This window comes from Mesoplodon densirostris, chromosome 7 (assembly GCF_025265405.1).
Source record: "Mesoplodon densirostris isolate mMesDen1 chromosome 7, mMesDen1 primary haplotype, whole genome shotgun sequence".
NCBI lineage: Eukaryota > Metazoa > Chordata > Mammalia > Artiodactyla > Ziphiidae > Mesoplodon > Mesoplodon densirostris.
The window spans coordinates 72,591,885-72,608,283 of record NC_082667.1 but is presented as its reverse complement, the minus strand read 5'-3'; the positions used below and the strand labels follow the sequence as shown (position 1 = coordinate 72,608,283).

Below are 16,399 nucleotides of genomic sequence, written 5' to 3'. Positions count from 1 at the left end.
TAGCCAGATATAAATTACCAGCATATAATTCATGTGAAGGAGTTTTACTTTATTCTCCAGATTGGGGGCCATATCCAGTCCACTCTACATTCTTGTAAAGAAAAATTTGGGGGACACAGCCACATCCATTGGTTTGCATATTTTCTATGACTGCATTTGTGCTCTAATACTAAAGTTGAGTATTTGGGACAGAGACCATATGTCCTGCAAAGCCTGAACTATTTACTATTTTCATTTTACGGGAAAAGTTTCTTGACCCCTCCTGTAGCCATTCAAGGTGTTTTAAGCAGAGGGTAGGAAGTGGAGTGGGGTGGGGTGGGTGACTTGTTTAGTCTTGAGCTCTGAAGTCACTCTGGCCAAACTGTGGAAGCTAAATTTAGGCTTGGCAGGATTGGTTTCAGGGACACTATTTGGAAAGTTTTTGATAGTAGTCCAGGTAAAAGACAGTGAGTATGGTACAGGTAAAGAGGAGGGACTGATTAACAATATTTAGTAGATAAAATTGGTTAGATTTTGATAGGTAATGAGATGTAAGAGAAGAAGAAATAGTGTAGGATGACTTCCAGATTTCTAGCTACTGTTATACTTTTTATCAATATATAATTATGTTGATTTATCCAATAAATATTACTGAGTATCTCCTCTCAAGGCACTGTTGTAGGTGCTGAGGATGTGGCAGGGGACAAAAGAAACTGTAATCCTTGCCCTTTAGAGAATTTACATTCTAGTTAGAGGAAACAGACAATAAAATAAACTAGCAAGGTATATGTTATATCAGGTGGTAAGTGCTATTAGAGAAACATAGAGGAGGGTAATGTTGCAATTTCAAATAAGGTAATCAGAGAAGGCCTCATTGAGAAAATGAACTTGAGTAAAGAACTGGAGAAGGAGAGGAAGAAGCTACCTGGTTATCTGGGGGAGAAGTGTGCCTGGTATATATAAGGTCTGCTAGGCTAGAATAGAGTGAGGAAGGGGGCAAGAGTGGAAACAAATCAATGAGGAAGATTTTTTGCTAGTCAAAGGAGGGAGAATGATGGCTTGGACCAGAAGTGATGAGACGGGGTTGAATTCTGTGATAATTTTGAAGTTAATGCTAGGAGGATTTACCAATAGGTTGGATGTGGAGCATGAGCGAGAGAGAGAAGCATAATTCCAAGGTTTTCTACCTGAGCATTTGGAAATTTGGAGTTGCTTTTAGTGAGATGTAGAAAACAGAGAAGAACAGGTTTGTGGGGAAGATCTGAGCTCAGTTTTGAACATTATGTTTGAGATGACTATTATTCATCCAAGTACTGATATTGAGTAGGCAGTTGGATATGAGTCTGGAATTTAATGGAGGAGATCCAGGCTGGAGATAATAAACTGGGGAATCATCAGAATATAAATACTTTGCAGCCATAAAACTGGATGAGATCACCAAGAAAACCACTGCAGGTAGAGAAAAAAAAAAGTTCAAGGATGGAGACATGGGTATACTCCCATCTTAAAATAAAACAAAAAATCCACATCCCCCTGCAGCAATCATCCTACTTCTCTATTCTCCTTATAGCAAAACTTGAAAGTTAATCTGTTTTTTCTGCTTACACTTCCTCTCTTCTCATTCTCTTATGAACCCACTCCAACCAGGCTTTCATTCTCAATGGGTCTCTGAAACTGCACTTAAGATCATCAAGGACTTCAATGATCATGATTCCAGTAATAAGTTCTTAGTCTTTCTTTTTCTCAACTGTTCTATTGTGTTTGATAGAGTTGATCGTTTCTTCCTTCTTGAAACACTCACATGGCTTCTGGGATACCACATTCTTGGTTCTCCTACTTCCAGTGTCTGCTCTGTTTTCACTGTTACTTGTGGCTTTGGAGCTCCTTATGATCTCCTTATCTTCCTGACCTCTATAACATTAGAATGCTCAGGGTGCTCAGTTCTAGGACCTCTTTTCTTCTCTCTCTATTCACATCATAGGTGATCTCATTTAATCTCATGTCCTTAAATACCCTACATATGTTGATCATCACTTCAGATTCAAATGTCTGTTACTTGATATTTTTTATATGAATGTCTGACATCTCAAATTTAAGATATATGAACCTGAATTTTTATGCTACCCTTCATATCTTTTCATCAGTCTTCCCCTTCTTAAGAAATGGCAACTCTGTCCTTCCATTTGCTCAGGCCAAAATCTTGTAGTCATATTTTATTTCTCAAGAAAAAGATATTTCACATCCCATATGCAGTCTCATTCCTGTCAGCTCTGCCTCGAAAATACATTGAGAATGTGACCACCCTTCATCACTACCAAAACTATACTCCTAGTCAGCTATAGTAGTTAACAGCAGTTCCTTACTGGTCTTCCAGCTTCTACCTGTCCTTCTATAGCCTGTCTTCAATAGGCAACTGAAATTATCTTTTAAAAATAAATCACTAAATGCAATGTGGTATCCTGGATTGTATCTTAGAAGAGGAAAAATACGTTAGTGGAAAAACTGGTGAAATCTGAAGAAAGCCTGCAGTTTAGGTAATAGTAATTTAATGAGTGTTAATGTTTTAGTTTTGACAAATTTAACATGGTTATGTAAGAAGTTACTTAACCCAGTTTCCTTTAATGTTGAGTGAGAACTCTCTTTACTATTCTTGCAACTTTTCTGTAAATCTAAAATTGTTCCAAAATTAAAAAATTATTTAAAAAAATGAATATAATTACAGAAAGCAAATGTAAAATAAGAGAAAATCAAAGCCAAAAGATGGTTCTTTGAAAAGATTAATAAAATTTATAAACCCTTAAAAATATTAAATCATGCCACTCTTTTGTTCAAAGTACTGTTTACCATCTCAGTCGGTAAAATTCAAATCCCTAATTGTTGCTTCAAGGCCCTACACATTCTGACCCACTACCTCTCTGATCTGGCTTCCTACCCCTTTCTTCCTTTGTTCTAGCTGATCTGCAGGTATGCTCCCCAGCTGGGACCCTTGTGCTTATCCCTCCTTTTAATGCTCTTTCCCCAGATACTTGCATGACTTACCCTTTCAGTTTATTAACGTCTGTGCTCAAATGTTGTCTCATCAGAGAGCTCTTCACTGACCATCTTATCAGAAATAGTAGTGACTCTCTATCATATTTATTCCCCATATTTTATATAGCTTTATTGAGGTATAATTTATATACTATAAAATTTACCCATTGGATGTGTACAATTCAATGATTCGTCTAGCAAACGCATAGAGTTGTATAATTGTCACTACAGTCCACTTTTAGGATATTTTCATCACTCCCAAAAGTTTCCGTGTACTACTTTCCAGTCATTCCCCATTCCCATCCTCAGCCCCAAACCACTACTGATCTGGTTCCTCTCTCAGTAGATTTGCCTTTAATGGAGATTTCCTATAAATGGAATCATACCTTATGTAATCTTTTACATGTGATTTCTTTTACATAGCATACTGTTCTTAAGCTCTGTCCATGTAGTATGTATCCACAATTTTTTTTTATTGCTGAATACTTCCATTTTATGGATATACCACATTTTATTTATCCAGTTACCCAATAACTGACATTTTGAATGTTTGTAGTTTTTGATTATTATGAATAATGCTGTTACAAACATTCATGTATAAGTCTTTGTGTGGATGTATGTCTTGATTTCTCTTAGGTAGGTTTATGGGAGAGGTCAGGAAGTTGCAAAGTTTTGATTCCTCCTGGTCTTAGTTTTCTAGGGATAAGATGTTAATTTATTTCACTAAAATGAAGTTAGGGTGGCAAGTAGGGGTTTTGAGGCAAGGAATAATGGTTGGCTTCATCTTCTAAGGGGAATGGGAAAGAGAGCTGACCAAGGGCTTGTAAAAGGAATGTTAAATGGCATGCAGATGCCTGCTGAAATTGAAGACTGTTGGATCTTTATGGCTGTGAGATTTTCTTTAGAAGAATTAGCTGCCTGGTAGAAGAAGCAGGGAAGTCTCTGAGCTCAGAGAACAGGTTTGGTCAGAATGAGGGTGTGAGGGCTGGAAGCAAAGGAGATTGTGATCAGAATATGGTATTGTGGTTAAGATTCTGATAGGGTACAATTATGGGGTTGAAGATGCTGTGAATTTTCCACATGGACAGTTTCTTTTGGCTGTGTTGGGTCTTCGTTGCTGCGCGTGGGCCCTCTATAGTTGCGGCGAGCGGGGGGCCACTCTTCGTTGCCGTGCACGGGCCTCTCACGGCGGTGGCCTCTCCTGTTGCAGAGCACGGGCTCCAGGCGCACGGGCTTCAGTAGTTGTGGCTCACGGCTTAGTTGCTCCGTGGCATGTGGGATCTTCCCAGACCAAGGCCCGAACCCATGTCCCCTGCATTGGCAGGAGGACTCCCAACCACTGCACCACCACGGAAGCCCAACATGGACATTTATGTAACTGAGGCTTCTTATAGAATATAGAGATAAACGTCCAGAGCAAAAATAAGGCATGTAGTAGGGGAAGTGACCACATGTCAGTGGCAAGGCAGATCAGTTAGTCAGGGGCCAAGTCAGGCAACAGAAACTATAGTAGTTTTTTGAACAGGGAAATTTAAAGAATTGTTAATTAGTAAAAGGTAATTACCATAAGGGGTAAAAGAGGACTAAAGCAGGAGTTGGCACATTATGGCTCACATGACAAATCTGGCCCGTTTTTGTAAATGAAGTTTTATTGGAACACAGCCTTACTCATTCATTTATGTTATCTGTGTCTGTTTTCATGCAGAGTTGAATTGTGACACACTGTTTGACCCACAGAGCCTAAAACATTTGCTGTCAGGCCTTAAAAAAGTGCCAGCCTTGCTCTGAGGGGTCCAGAAGTAACAGGTGCAAAGAAACGCAATTATCAATTCTACGTAGAGGAGCAATGTGGATAGTGAAGGAACTTTGAGGACTTATGATAGAGCCTCTCCCTCAGCCCCAGGCTGAAATTTGGCCTCTTTGAAGAGGGTATGGCTATCACAGGAACACACAAGTTGCCTATGGTAAAGAAATTTGGTAGAGCTGTCAGATTGGAGGAGCATGGCTTGAGGGTACAGCTGGAGCGGGTTGTTGAGGACCACTGGGCTTCCATACTGAATTTAAAAATAGAGGACTGGAACCCTGATGAGAAGTACCTTCCTGCTGTTATTGCCTTTGAGTGTCCTTTCAGTGCCCTCTGTTGACAAAACCTAACATTGTGCTAGCTGGCAAAGGAGAAATGTTTGTAAGGTCAACTTCTAGTATCACAAAGTAGAGCAAAGAAGGGTGGATTTGGAACTGATAGACAATAAATTGATAACTGGCACATAAAAAATGATGGAGAATAGTATAGGAGAATGGCATGAGCCTCAAAACTGGAAAGATTTTTGCATGAAGGTGGAAGAGCAAAAATATACAAGTCAAGTAAGCAAAAATTGGGACCTTCGGGATCTGAAGACTGCAAGGTAATTGGGTATTTGAGAAAATGAGGTGGTTTCATTTACGTGTGAAGATGAAGAGAACATTTGGTTTATGGTAGCCAAGCCTCAAAGGTGGAAAATTTTAAATGTTTAAGGGATGGTACAGTACTGAGTTTCAGCCCATTCTAACAGTACTTGGCATTTAAGTTTGGTGTAAATATTTGATGAATTAATTCATTATATAGAATGTTTTTGTTTCTTAATGAGATATGTACTTTAAAATGATGGGGGAGTGGAGAAGGATTTTTGAATCATGCTCATCAGGTAAATTATTTTATAATATATTTGTACATGTATACTCATGAATCATGGTGAAATGAGCTGTAGTTGAATAGTAAGGAGGGATTGTCCTCATGGAAGTTTTTTCATCAGACAAGACTTAGAAAGTGATGGTTGTATAGATGCACATGATGCTGAAATTTGACTCACTTTTAGTAACTGTTGCCCAGTGTTATTAATTTGTGACCAGTCTCTGAACAACCTGGTTTTGTTTTTTTGTTTGCATTTTTTTAAATTAGTTTCTGCTTTACAACCTGGTTTTTGATACCACATTTTTTCAGGAGAGCGAGAAGTGTTGATGTTTTTAATGTGGAAATTATTCCCAAATGAAAATTAAAAAGAACTCTAGCTTTTTAAAGTGATTTCATAATTTGTTAGTGATTTATTGCCTTTGCTCCTGATTCTAATAAGAAATTAAAGGCATTTGCATATGAATAATTGTACAGGCAAAGTGAAAATTAACCAGGCCTGCTTTTTTCCTGTTTCAAAGTAACTTATGTAATTGAAAAGCTATCTTGTTTCTTTTCTTTTTCATCACAAAAGAGTAAAGGATATCTGTTCTTAGGCACATCTAAAATGTCTGGTTTTTTACTTCATCTCTGAAATAGATCCTTTAAATTTCACATGCTTATGTTTATTTTACTTTTTATTTTTAAAGAACCAGCATAGAGTGGTAGATCAAGTAATTAAAGCTGTAAGAAAAATCTGCAGTGCTTTAGATGGTGTGGAGACTCTTGCCATTACAGAATCGGTAAAGAAGCTGAAGAGAGCAGTTAATCTTCCAAGGAGTAAAAGTGCTAAAGTGAGTATTTTTTAGTAATTAGCATTTTATCACGCGCAAATATGTACCTAAGTGAGCATCTATCACTTAAACTGGGAGATTTTTGCTACTGCTAGACAAAGTGTTAACCGTTTTTTTTTTTTTTTAAATAAATTTTATTTATTTATGTATATATATGTATGTACGTATTGGCTGCGTCAGGTCTCCCTTGCTGCGCGCGGGCTTTCTCTAGTTGCGGCGAGCGGGGGCTACTCTTCGTTGTAGTGCGCAGGCTTCTCATTGCGGTGGTTTCTCTTGTTGCAGAGCATGGGCCCTAGGCACGCAGGCTTCAGTAGTAGTGGCTCGTGGGCTCTAGAGCGCAGGCTCAGTAGTTGTGGCGCACGGGCTTAGTTGCTCTGTGGCATGTGGGATCTAACCGGACCAGGGCTTGAACCCTTGTCTCCTGCATTGGCAGGGGAATTCTTAACCACTGCGCCATCAGGGAAGCCCAAGTGTTACCGTTTTAACTTTGGCTTTTACTTTTGAGCTGATTTGGTCACTTACTTGGTAAGGTGGGTAATTCCTAAGAGGAGATGGACTGCCTTGAAGAACTTTGTGAGAGTTGACACTGAATAGGTGGATGCCCAACTGAACTTTTTGTGTGTGGAGGAGTAACTCTGGCAAAAATGAGTTGGTTTGGGGTTTTAAGGTAATACTACGCTTGAAGGACCTGGATGGTAATAGCTAACATTTCCCTCCCTCTGGATGGAAGTGTTCATGATTGTCAACGGGGAAGTACTTTGGACTATACCTCCTTCCTATTGGAAAGACCCAGAAGCCTCAGTAATAGTGACTTAAATTGCCTCAGAGGCAACCAGGTTAGGAGCCCTCACTTGACATCATACTGTTGCATTTAGTAAAAGTTCTCCCCGTGATGTTTCCACGGGGATTTAATTAACTGTTTTCAGAGGGATGTTCATAGCTTTGATTGGAAGAATGAGAGAAGGATCACAAGACATGATAAATTTAAAGAAAGGGAAAGTTATACTGATGGCATGTTCCTCAACAAGTGTTCAGGAGCTAGCTTAATCCATTCATTCTCACAGAGAGCCTATTCTTATGGTATATAGAAATTTGGGTCTCTTGTGTTTTGTTTGTTTGTTTTTTCCTTTCTTATTATGTACTTGTTTTTATAAATTAAAAAATATGTCTGAAATCTCTTGGAGGTGATAAACTGCCATGGTCCTAATGTTGTCTGAGGCTTCTATTCATTATATTCATTTGCTGGATAAAGGAGCAGAGAGTAGAAGGAGAGCTCAATTCAAATAATTATAAGAGCTTTTTTTGAGACACTAAATGGTAATAAGTAGAGTTTAGTTTCTTTAAGGATATGCTTATCATGCTAATAGTAGAGCAAGTAATGGAAATGCATTTTCTTCATATTAAAAATCATCTCTTTATTTGATTTGGGATATTCATTTTCTTTTTGCAGTCTTTTTTAAATTGTTTTATTCTGCGGACACTTGGGAAATTTCTCCTATGAAGGATTTCTTTGATATAGAATTTAATAAATGTATTGAAATAAAAGGTAAACATTTTATATTACATCATGGGCGATTTTCTCACTAATTTGTATGTATGTAAGCAGGTGACTTCACTGTCTGGAGGAGGAGTCACTAGCAAGAGTTCAACTAGAGGTATGTATTGAAGTTCCTTAAATTTTAGGAGTAATTGTTGCTTTTTCAGAGAATTATATTAACAATTTCTTTAAACCTAGGCTCGCTGAATCCTGAAAATCCTGTTCAAGTAAGCATGGACCAGTTAACTGCAGCAATTTATGATCTTCTCAGACTCCATGCAAATTCTGGTAGGGGTTCTGTAGACTGTGCCCACAGTAATAGGAACATCAAGGAAGCATGGACCACAGTGGAACAGCTCCAGTTTACAATTTTTGCTGCACATGGAATTTCGAGTAACTGGGTATCAAAGTAAGTAACTATTTAAAAGAAGATATGTATAGCTTCACCTAGAAGCTAATCTAATCTTGAAAAATGGCTGCATCCACTGTTACCTTGGCATTTAAATGGATGATACGTGATCCACCAGATACCTTTGTGGTTTTCCTAAAAATTATAGAGATGTTTGATGCTGTTCCAATAAAAAGTATCACCCCCACTACATACAGAAAAGGCAGGAAAATATGTTTAAACTTACAAGGGCAAATGCTAGTTAATAAATTAGTCAATTTATGACTGCTATTTCTGCCTTTCCTTTAGAACCAGGGTAATGGGACTATAGCACACTTTTGTCCCCTCTTTAGTAGTTTAAAGTTTACTCTTTGCTAGACTTTGAAGTATGCAAGAGCATATTTCTTCTATTGAATTTTTAATATGGGTTTTTCCTTTTTGATTTTTTTTGTCAGTGCCAAAAATTTGCCACCTTCAGCTTATTTGGAAAAGACTAGTATAAACTGAAAAGCCCAAATTGAATTTTTTTTTTTTTTTTTTTTTTGCGGTACGCGGGCCTCTCACTGCTGTGGCCTCTCCCGTTGCAGAGCACAGGCTCCGGATGCGCAGGCTCAGCGGCCATGGCTCACGGGCCCAGCCGCTCCATGGCATGTGGGAACTTCCTGGACCGGGGCACGAACCCGTGTCCCCTGCATCGGCAGGCAGACTCTCAACCACTGTGCCACCAGGGAAGCCCCCAAATTGAATATTTTTAATGAAATTGTTTTATAATAGCTATATATATATAATAGCTATAAAATAAAGCCTAGTTATAGATACCAAACATAAATTCTGCTTTAGAACATAAACTGAGCATTAGATAATATATAATATAATGACTTGAAAGTGGTATATTAATTCATTCAGTAAATATTTACTCAGCACCATCTGTGGTCAGTGTTCTTAGTACTAGGGATTCAGCAGTAAACAAGGCAGCAAAAAATCTTTGCCCTCTTGGAACTTGCATTTAAATGGATACTATTGGTTTCTAAACGTATTTCATTCTTTTAAATAGTTACAGGTATAATACCCTCCACATCCTCCATACAAAAACATGTATACACACAAATAAATTTAGGGACACTAATGAGGAGAACAAATATTCAGTAGAAAACAACACAGTGGTAATTAAGATGGAAAGAAAGTTAATACAATGCTGATTTTTTTTTTTTTTTTTTTTTTTTTTTTGGCCACCCCGCACAGCTTGCGGGATCTCAGTTCCCTCACCAGGGATTGAACCTGGGCCACAGCAATGAAAGCTTGGAATCCTAACCACTAGCCCACCAGGGAACTCCCAATACAATGCTGATTTAAAAAGAGGTTGAGGGAATTCCCTGGTGGTTCCAGTGGTTAGGATTCCGTGCTTGCATTGCCCAGGGCATGGGTTCAATTCCTTGTTGGGGAAATAAGATCATGCAAGCTGAGCGGCGTGGCCAAAAAAAAAAAGGAGAAGGTTGAGAAAAGTAATTAAAGAGTTAGCTATGTGAACCAGTGAGATTAGATTTGAAATATATTTAGAATGATTAACAGATTGTATGAGCAAAATGGTTAATGGGTAAGCCTAGCAGTAAGTTAGAGTACTAGTAGAATACAGTTTTATTTAACCTAAAACTCCTGCCCTACAAGATTGCCTGACTATATTACCCGGCTCTGTACTTGTAGCAGTTAGGGGCTAAATCATTGCTGTCCAGTGAAAGAATACAATAGCATCTGTCCCCTTGGATGGAAGACTCCTAATAGATTAGGAAGACTGACTCAGTGCAAGTCAGGCCCATGCACCATTAATATGCTAAACTGACTCTATTTTAGTGGCTTAGCAAAGGAAAATAGCACCTAGGGGAGATAAATGTTTGTACTATTACTTCCTAGAATTTACCTAGAAATGAAGAATTATTCAGTGTCATTTAACTAAAATCTAAAGCTAATAACTAACTGAGTGCAAAATTGAGATAAATTCTCCAGCTGGTATCAATATGGCTCCTTTAGACTGGCACCTAGTGATATATGTTCCCTTCAGTATTCCCTTTGCTATGCCTCTATTTTTGTAGGATTTGCAGTAGTTAAATTTTAGATGTTTTTCCATAAATTCAAGTGAATGGTAACCAAATTATTTCAGATAATAGTCACTTTTAGGTAAGAATGGCTAATGATACATATTTGATTAGTTAACTAATTTGTATTATCAAATAAAAATTAAATTAATCTCTTTTCTTTTCTCAGTTATGAAAAATACTTCTTGATATGTTCCCTGACTTACAATGGAAAGGATCTTTTTAAACCTATTCAATCAAAGAAGGTTGGCACTTATAAGAATTTCTTCTATCTTATTAAATGGGATGAACTGTAAGTGAAATTTCTGGCTTTTTATTCTTTCAGTATGCCCTGTTCTTTACTTTTATCCATTTATGCATACAGCTTTCATTTTTAATTACAAGTTCCATTAAAATTCATTAAATTCTTACTGATATCTTAAAGTCTCTTCTAGATACAATTCTATAGAATGGACTGAAATTCTCATTTAAAAATCTGAAATATTCTTTTAAATCTTCATATTGTTAAATTGCAGAAGGTGCCATCAATTCTTCCTAGGCTTTGTCAAGTTAAAGTTACGTATAATTCTACAAAATGGTTTTTTATAACATTGCTTTAGTTCAGTATTTATTCTGTAACACTGTATATAGGAAGCCTAGTTCTTGGTTAACGGATTTTTAAAATTATCTTAAATCCATGTACAAGATGATATTTTGCACTGTTAATATTTTTAAAATATTGTCTTCAAGCTAAGGGAATGCCTTCATTATTTAGACAAGTAGGCAATTGCAGAACTTTTTACTTTTTATTCTGCATTTATTTAATGGTTTCCTATTTTTATTTTATTTTTTAATTATAAAAATAGCACACATCTGTCAAAGCAATCAAATAATACAAAAATGCATGTGAGGTGAAAAGTGTCACTTTATTTTCAACTCTTAACCATCTCATCGCTCCTCAGAGTGACCACTGTTGGCCTTATGTGTCCTTTCAGATTTAAAAAAAACAAAAACAAAACCAAAACACTGGTAAACATATATGTCTGTCTGTGTATGTATGTGCACACATAAATCTCGAATCAGAAATACTCAAACATTCATCTAGCTTTTCCTAAAGGAAATAAAAAAGATTATTATTTTGCCTAGAAATTGACATTGTCAGTCTTAAGTAAAAGCATTAACAAATTTTTGAAGAGAGAAATGTTATGTGTTTGAAATTTTAATGAAATTTATTTAAGATTTTTATAGTATTTGTTATCGAAGCTTACTGCTTAAGTAAAGGTTACTCAGGATTAAAGATTATTTGATGAGTCAAATAAAATACCTAAGATTGTCAGTCTCGTTAAAGCCTTAAACTTCATATTCAATCTAATTTGTTTTTTCTATTAATACATTTTCCCCCCATAGAATCATTTTTCCCATCCAGATATCACAATTGCCATTAGAATCACTTCTTCACCTTACTCTTTTTGGAATTTTAAATCAGAGCAGTGGAAGTTCCCCTGATTCTAATAAGCAGAGAAAGGGGCCAGAAGCTTTGGGCAAAGTTTCTTTACCTCTTTTTGACTTTAAACGGTAAGTGTTACTGAGTTGTAATGGTGAGTTACTGTGGACACACCTGCAGCATCAGAATTGGCTAGAGAGTGGAGTGGGGAACAATGACGTACGTGATGAGATAATGAGTTGCCTCATTTTTTCTGATGTAATTAAAGGAGGTCATTTCAGAGACACAGAGGAAACCAAAGTTGTACTGCTATAGTTTGAACATATCTATATGGGTATTCAAAGAATTGTTTGCCACTCACTATTCCAGAAGAAAAGCAGCAGCCATTTCATTCTTTAATTGTAATTTATGGAAAGCATTATGTTATGACATAATACTCGTGGTCTTACAAGTTCCTTTGATATATTTAAAAAACCCCACAAACTCCACTTTCCCTCTTCGCATCTCTTCCCCATCCTTCTCCAGTTTAAGGGAGTCTACAACTGCATATTATTCCTTTTACCTGACTGATCTACCCTTACTGCTATGGACCCCTGGCCTTTAATCTTCAAAAGTCCCACATGTATGCAAAATTTATTGATCCTTAGGGTTAAAGGAATTCCTTTTGAGCTTTGTGTCTACTAATAGCCATTGGGATAATGTAGCTGGCCTTTCAGCTGACTATTTTGATTTATGTTTTAAGTAATAATATGTTCCATGAGACCATCAAGCGTTTTCCTAAATGAAAAAAAACTTAATTGAATAAGTTTGGAATGTTTGATATAGCACGTGATAACATTTTGGAGCATGATAATGGACATTAGCATATTAAAGTATCTCTAAAGTTCTGCAGTCAAGAAGCCTACTGTGTTTAATAATAATATTACTGTAATTACAAATACATAGCATTTACTGTATGCTGGGTATTAGTCTGAGTGCTGTATACATAGCCTTATATACCTCACAACAACCCTATGAAGGTAGGTATTATTATTATCCCTTTTTACAGAGGGGAGAATCAAAGTGCCTTGCCCTTGGGCACTTAGCTAGTAAGTGGCAGAAGTGCGATTTGAATATAGGCAGTTTGGCCCCAGGATCTATGTTCTTAACATTATCCTATATTACCATTCTCAGACTTATTTGATACCATGGTACTTTTTTTGTTCTAGAATACATCTTTTAAAACATTGTGTCCCACGGGACAGTTTTGGGGAAATGACTTAATAACTGATCTATTTAACCTACAATAAAACAATTAAAAAATAAGAGTTAAAAAATTCTGCTAATCTAGTTCTACTTCCTTTTTCCTCTTAAATGACAAACACAGTTTGAATTTCCAGTAATCATTTTAAAAATCATGTGGTGTTTGAAACACTGACTTCATAAGTTTTGTTTTTGAAATATTCTTTTCTTGTGTACTTAAATACAGCATTTATTCACACATTTTTCTTTTCTTATAGTCACTCCCCCTATATGTGAGGAGGCAGTTTAAGATTTTTTTATTCTATAACTTTTGTTGGGCTCAAATTTTATTTGACACCTGACATAATTCTGAACTGCCAAAGGCTAGATAAAAGCAGTTGAAGAAATTGCTATTAGGACTCCCCTGGTGGCGCAATGGTTAAGAATCCACCTGCCAATGCAGGGGACCTGGGTTCGAGCCCTAGTCCAGGAAGATCCCACATGCCACAGAGCAGCTAAGCCCATGCGTCACAACTACTGAGCCTGCGCTCTAGAGCCCACAAGCCACAACTGCTGAGCCCACATGCCACAACTACTGAAACCCGTGCGCCTAGAGCCCGTGTTTCACAAGAGAAGCCACTGCAGTGAGAAGTCCACGCACCGCAACGAAGAGTAGCCCCTGCTCGCCACAACTAGAGAAAGCCCGCACACTGCAACCAAGACCCAACACAGCCAAAAAATTTTAAAATTAAAAAAAAAGGGCTTCCCTGGTGGCACAGTGGTTGAGAGTCCGCCTGCCGATGCAGGGGACACGTGTTCGTGCCCCGTTCTGGGAAGATCCCACGTGCCGCCGAGTGGCTGGGCCCGTGGGCCATGGCCGCTGAGCCTGTGCGTCCGGAGCCTGTGCTCCACAACGGGAGAGGCCACAACAGTGAGAGGCCCACATACCGCAAAAAAAAAAAAAAAAAAAAAATTAAAAAAAAAGAAATTGCTATTAATGATGTATATTTAGAACCCTTTGCTAAATATAATCCATGACTACTCTAAAACAGAATATTGGCCACATAAAGGAGGAGAATTGTGTTCTCAATTGTCTTCCCCCCCCCCCATAAATTTATTTATTTATTTATTTATGGCTGCATTGGGTCTTCGTTGCTGTGCGTAGGCTTTCTCTAGTTGTGATGAGTGGGAGCTGCTCTTCGTTACGGTGCACGGGCTTCTCATTGCGGTGGCTTCTCTTGTTGCGGAGCACGGGCTCTAGGAGCGTGGGCTTCAGTATTTGTGGCACTCGGGCTCAGTAGTTGTGGCTTGTGGGCTCTAGAGCACAGGCTCAGAAGTTGTGGCACACGAGCTTAGTTGCTCCGTGGCATGTGGGATCTTCCCAGACCAGGGGTCGAACCTGTGTCCCCTGCGTTGGCAGGTGGATTCTTAACCAGGGCTCCACCAGGGAAGTCCTCAATTGTCTTTGATAAATTAGTGTCAGAGAATAGTTATGTGAGAAAATTAAATGTAATTACATTATCATTAATTTTTATAAATGAGTCAGTTTTGAAAACCTTTGTGCTCTTGAAAGCACCAGGAGTCTTTACTTCATTTGAGAAGTACTATCATTTTTTGCCACTTTTTTTGACAATTAATAAATGTTTTTTGTTGGATGAATGACATTCTTTCAAAATTCCAAAGAGTAAGGGGAAGGGCAGTTGACTTTTTTTTTTTTTATGCGGTACGCTGGCCTCCCACCGCCGCGGCCCCTCCCACCGCAGAGCACAGGCTCCAGACGCACAGGCCCAGCGGCCACGGCCCACGAGACCAGCCGCTCCGCGGCACACGGGATCCTCCCGGACAGGGGCACGAACCCGCGCCCCCCTGCATCGGCAGGCGGACTCCCAACCACTGTGCCACCAGGGAAGACCCGACTTTTTTTTTTTTTTTTTTTTTTTTGCGGTATGCGGGCCTCTCACTGTTGTGGCCTCCCCCGTTGCGGAGCACAGGCTCCGGACGCGCAGGCTCCGGACGCGCAGGCTCAGCGGCCATGGCTCACGGGCCCAGCCGCTTCCGCGGCATATGGGATCCTCCCAGACCGGGGCACGAACCCGTATCCCCTGCATCGGCAGGCGGACTCTCAACCACTTGCGCCACCAGGGAGGCCCAAGCCCCGACTTTTGTTAAGACAATTAAATAGTTGCATCCAGAACTCTACTGTTTAAAACAGTGAGCTGATGCCATTAATCTTGAGACTTTGCCAAGTAGTGTAGTCAAGCTAGGTAATGTTAGGATTTAACATTCAAAAAATGCTCAGAAATTAAGAGGGAAGATGATTTTATATTAATACATATAGAGAAAGTGTTAATGATTTATTTAGTCTGTTAACGTACTGTAGTATAGTGATCAGAGATCCTGGTCTTGAAATTCTTTTAAAATTAATTTATGTTTAAGGTATAACCTGCATACAGCCTGATGAAGTTACTATCATGAAAGCCAAATGATTTATAGGCATTTCAGTCAACCTCAATGATAAATGAGTTCTTAACTCATTTTTAAATAAACTGAATCAAGCATTTAAGCTGCTGTTCCTTTATAGTTGTGTCTCAGGATTACCAAACAATTGATGTGAGAAAGTTTTTTACAGAAAAATTCCAGCTAATAGATGCAGAAGGAATGACAGAATATCACAGTTTTGCAGCCCCTCCTGAAATAGTAGATTTAGTCCAGGAAATCTCAGTCTTGGCACTGTTGACATTTTGGGCCAGGTAATTCTTTGCTGTGGGAGACTGTCCTGTACCCTGTGGGATGTTTGGCAGCATCCTTGGCGTCTGCCCACTAAATGCCAGTCGTACCCCCTAGTTGCCAACAAAAAAGTCTCCAGACATTGCCAAATATCCACTGGGGTCAAAAGCATTCTTGGTTGACGTTGATTTAAGCAGTGATTTATTAATGCTTGTTTAAAACCATTGTGATTAAGTTTTCTGGAACTTTATAATGGATGATTTAGACTGATAGCACTTGAACAAACCAATTATCTTCACATCACAGAAGGAGAGATATACCAATGTGTGCTTCTTTATTTGATGCATCAGGAACTAGTGGTATACAATACCACCTACAAAGTATTAAGTATTCTTGCCACATAACTAACCCTGAATCAGATCAAACCTTTAGGTCTATTACAGAAAATATAGGAGATAAAGGGACATGCTAAATGATACCAGAGGAATGCACTCAGTAAAATC

At 38.3% G+C, this 16,399-nt stretch overlaps 1 protein-coding gene across 4 annotated transcripts in view; it reads left to right on the top strand.

The window, feature by feature from the left end:
• Positions 1 to 16,399, top strand: part of PIK3C2A (phosphatidylinositol-4-phosphate 3-kinase catalytic subunit type 2 alpha) — a 173,320-nt gene that overhangs the window by 125,431 nt on the left and 31,490 nt on the right. For all 4 annotated transcript variants that reach the window (XM_060105069.1, XM_060105070.1, XM_060105071.1 and 1 more), the window contains 5 exons: positions 6,367 to 6,510; positions 8,117 to 8,165; positions 8,246 to 8,456; positions 10,695 to 10,817; positions 11,912 to 12,079. In XM_060105069.1, coding sequence (XP_059961052.1) covers positions 6,367 to 6,510; positions 8,117 to 8,165; positions 8,246 to 8,456; positions 10,695 to 10,817; positions 11,912 to 12,079 — 695 coding nt within the window. The remainder of the gene's footprint in view (positions 1 to 6,366; positions 6,511 to 8,116; positions 8,166 to 8,245; positions 8,457 to 10,694; positions 10,818 to 11,911; positions 12,080 to 16,399) is intronic.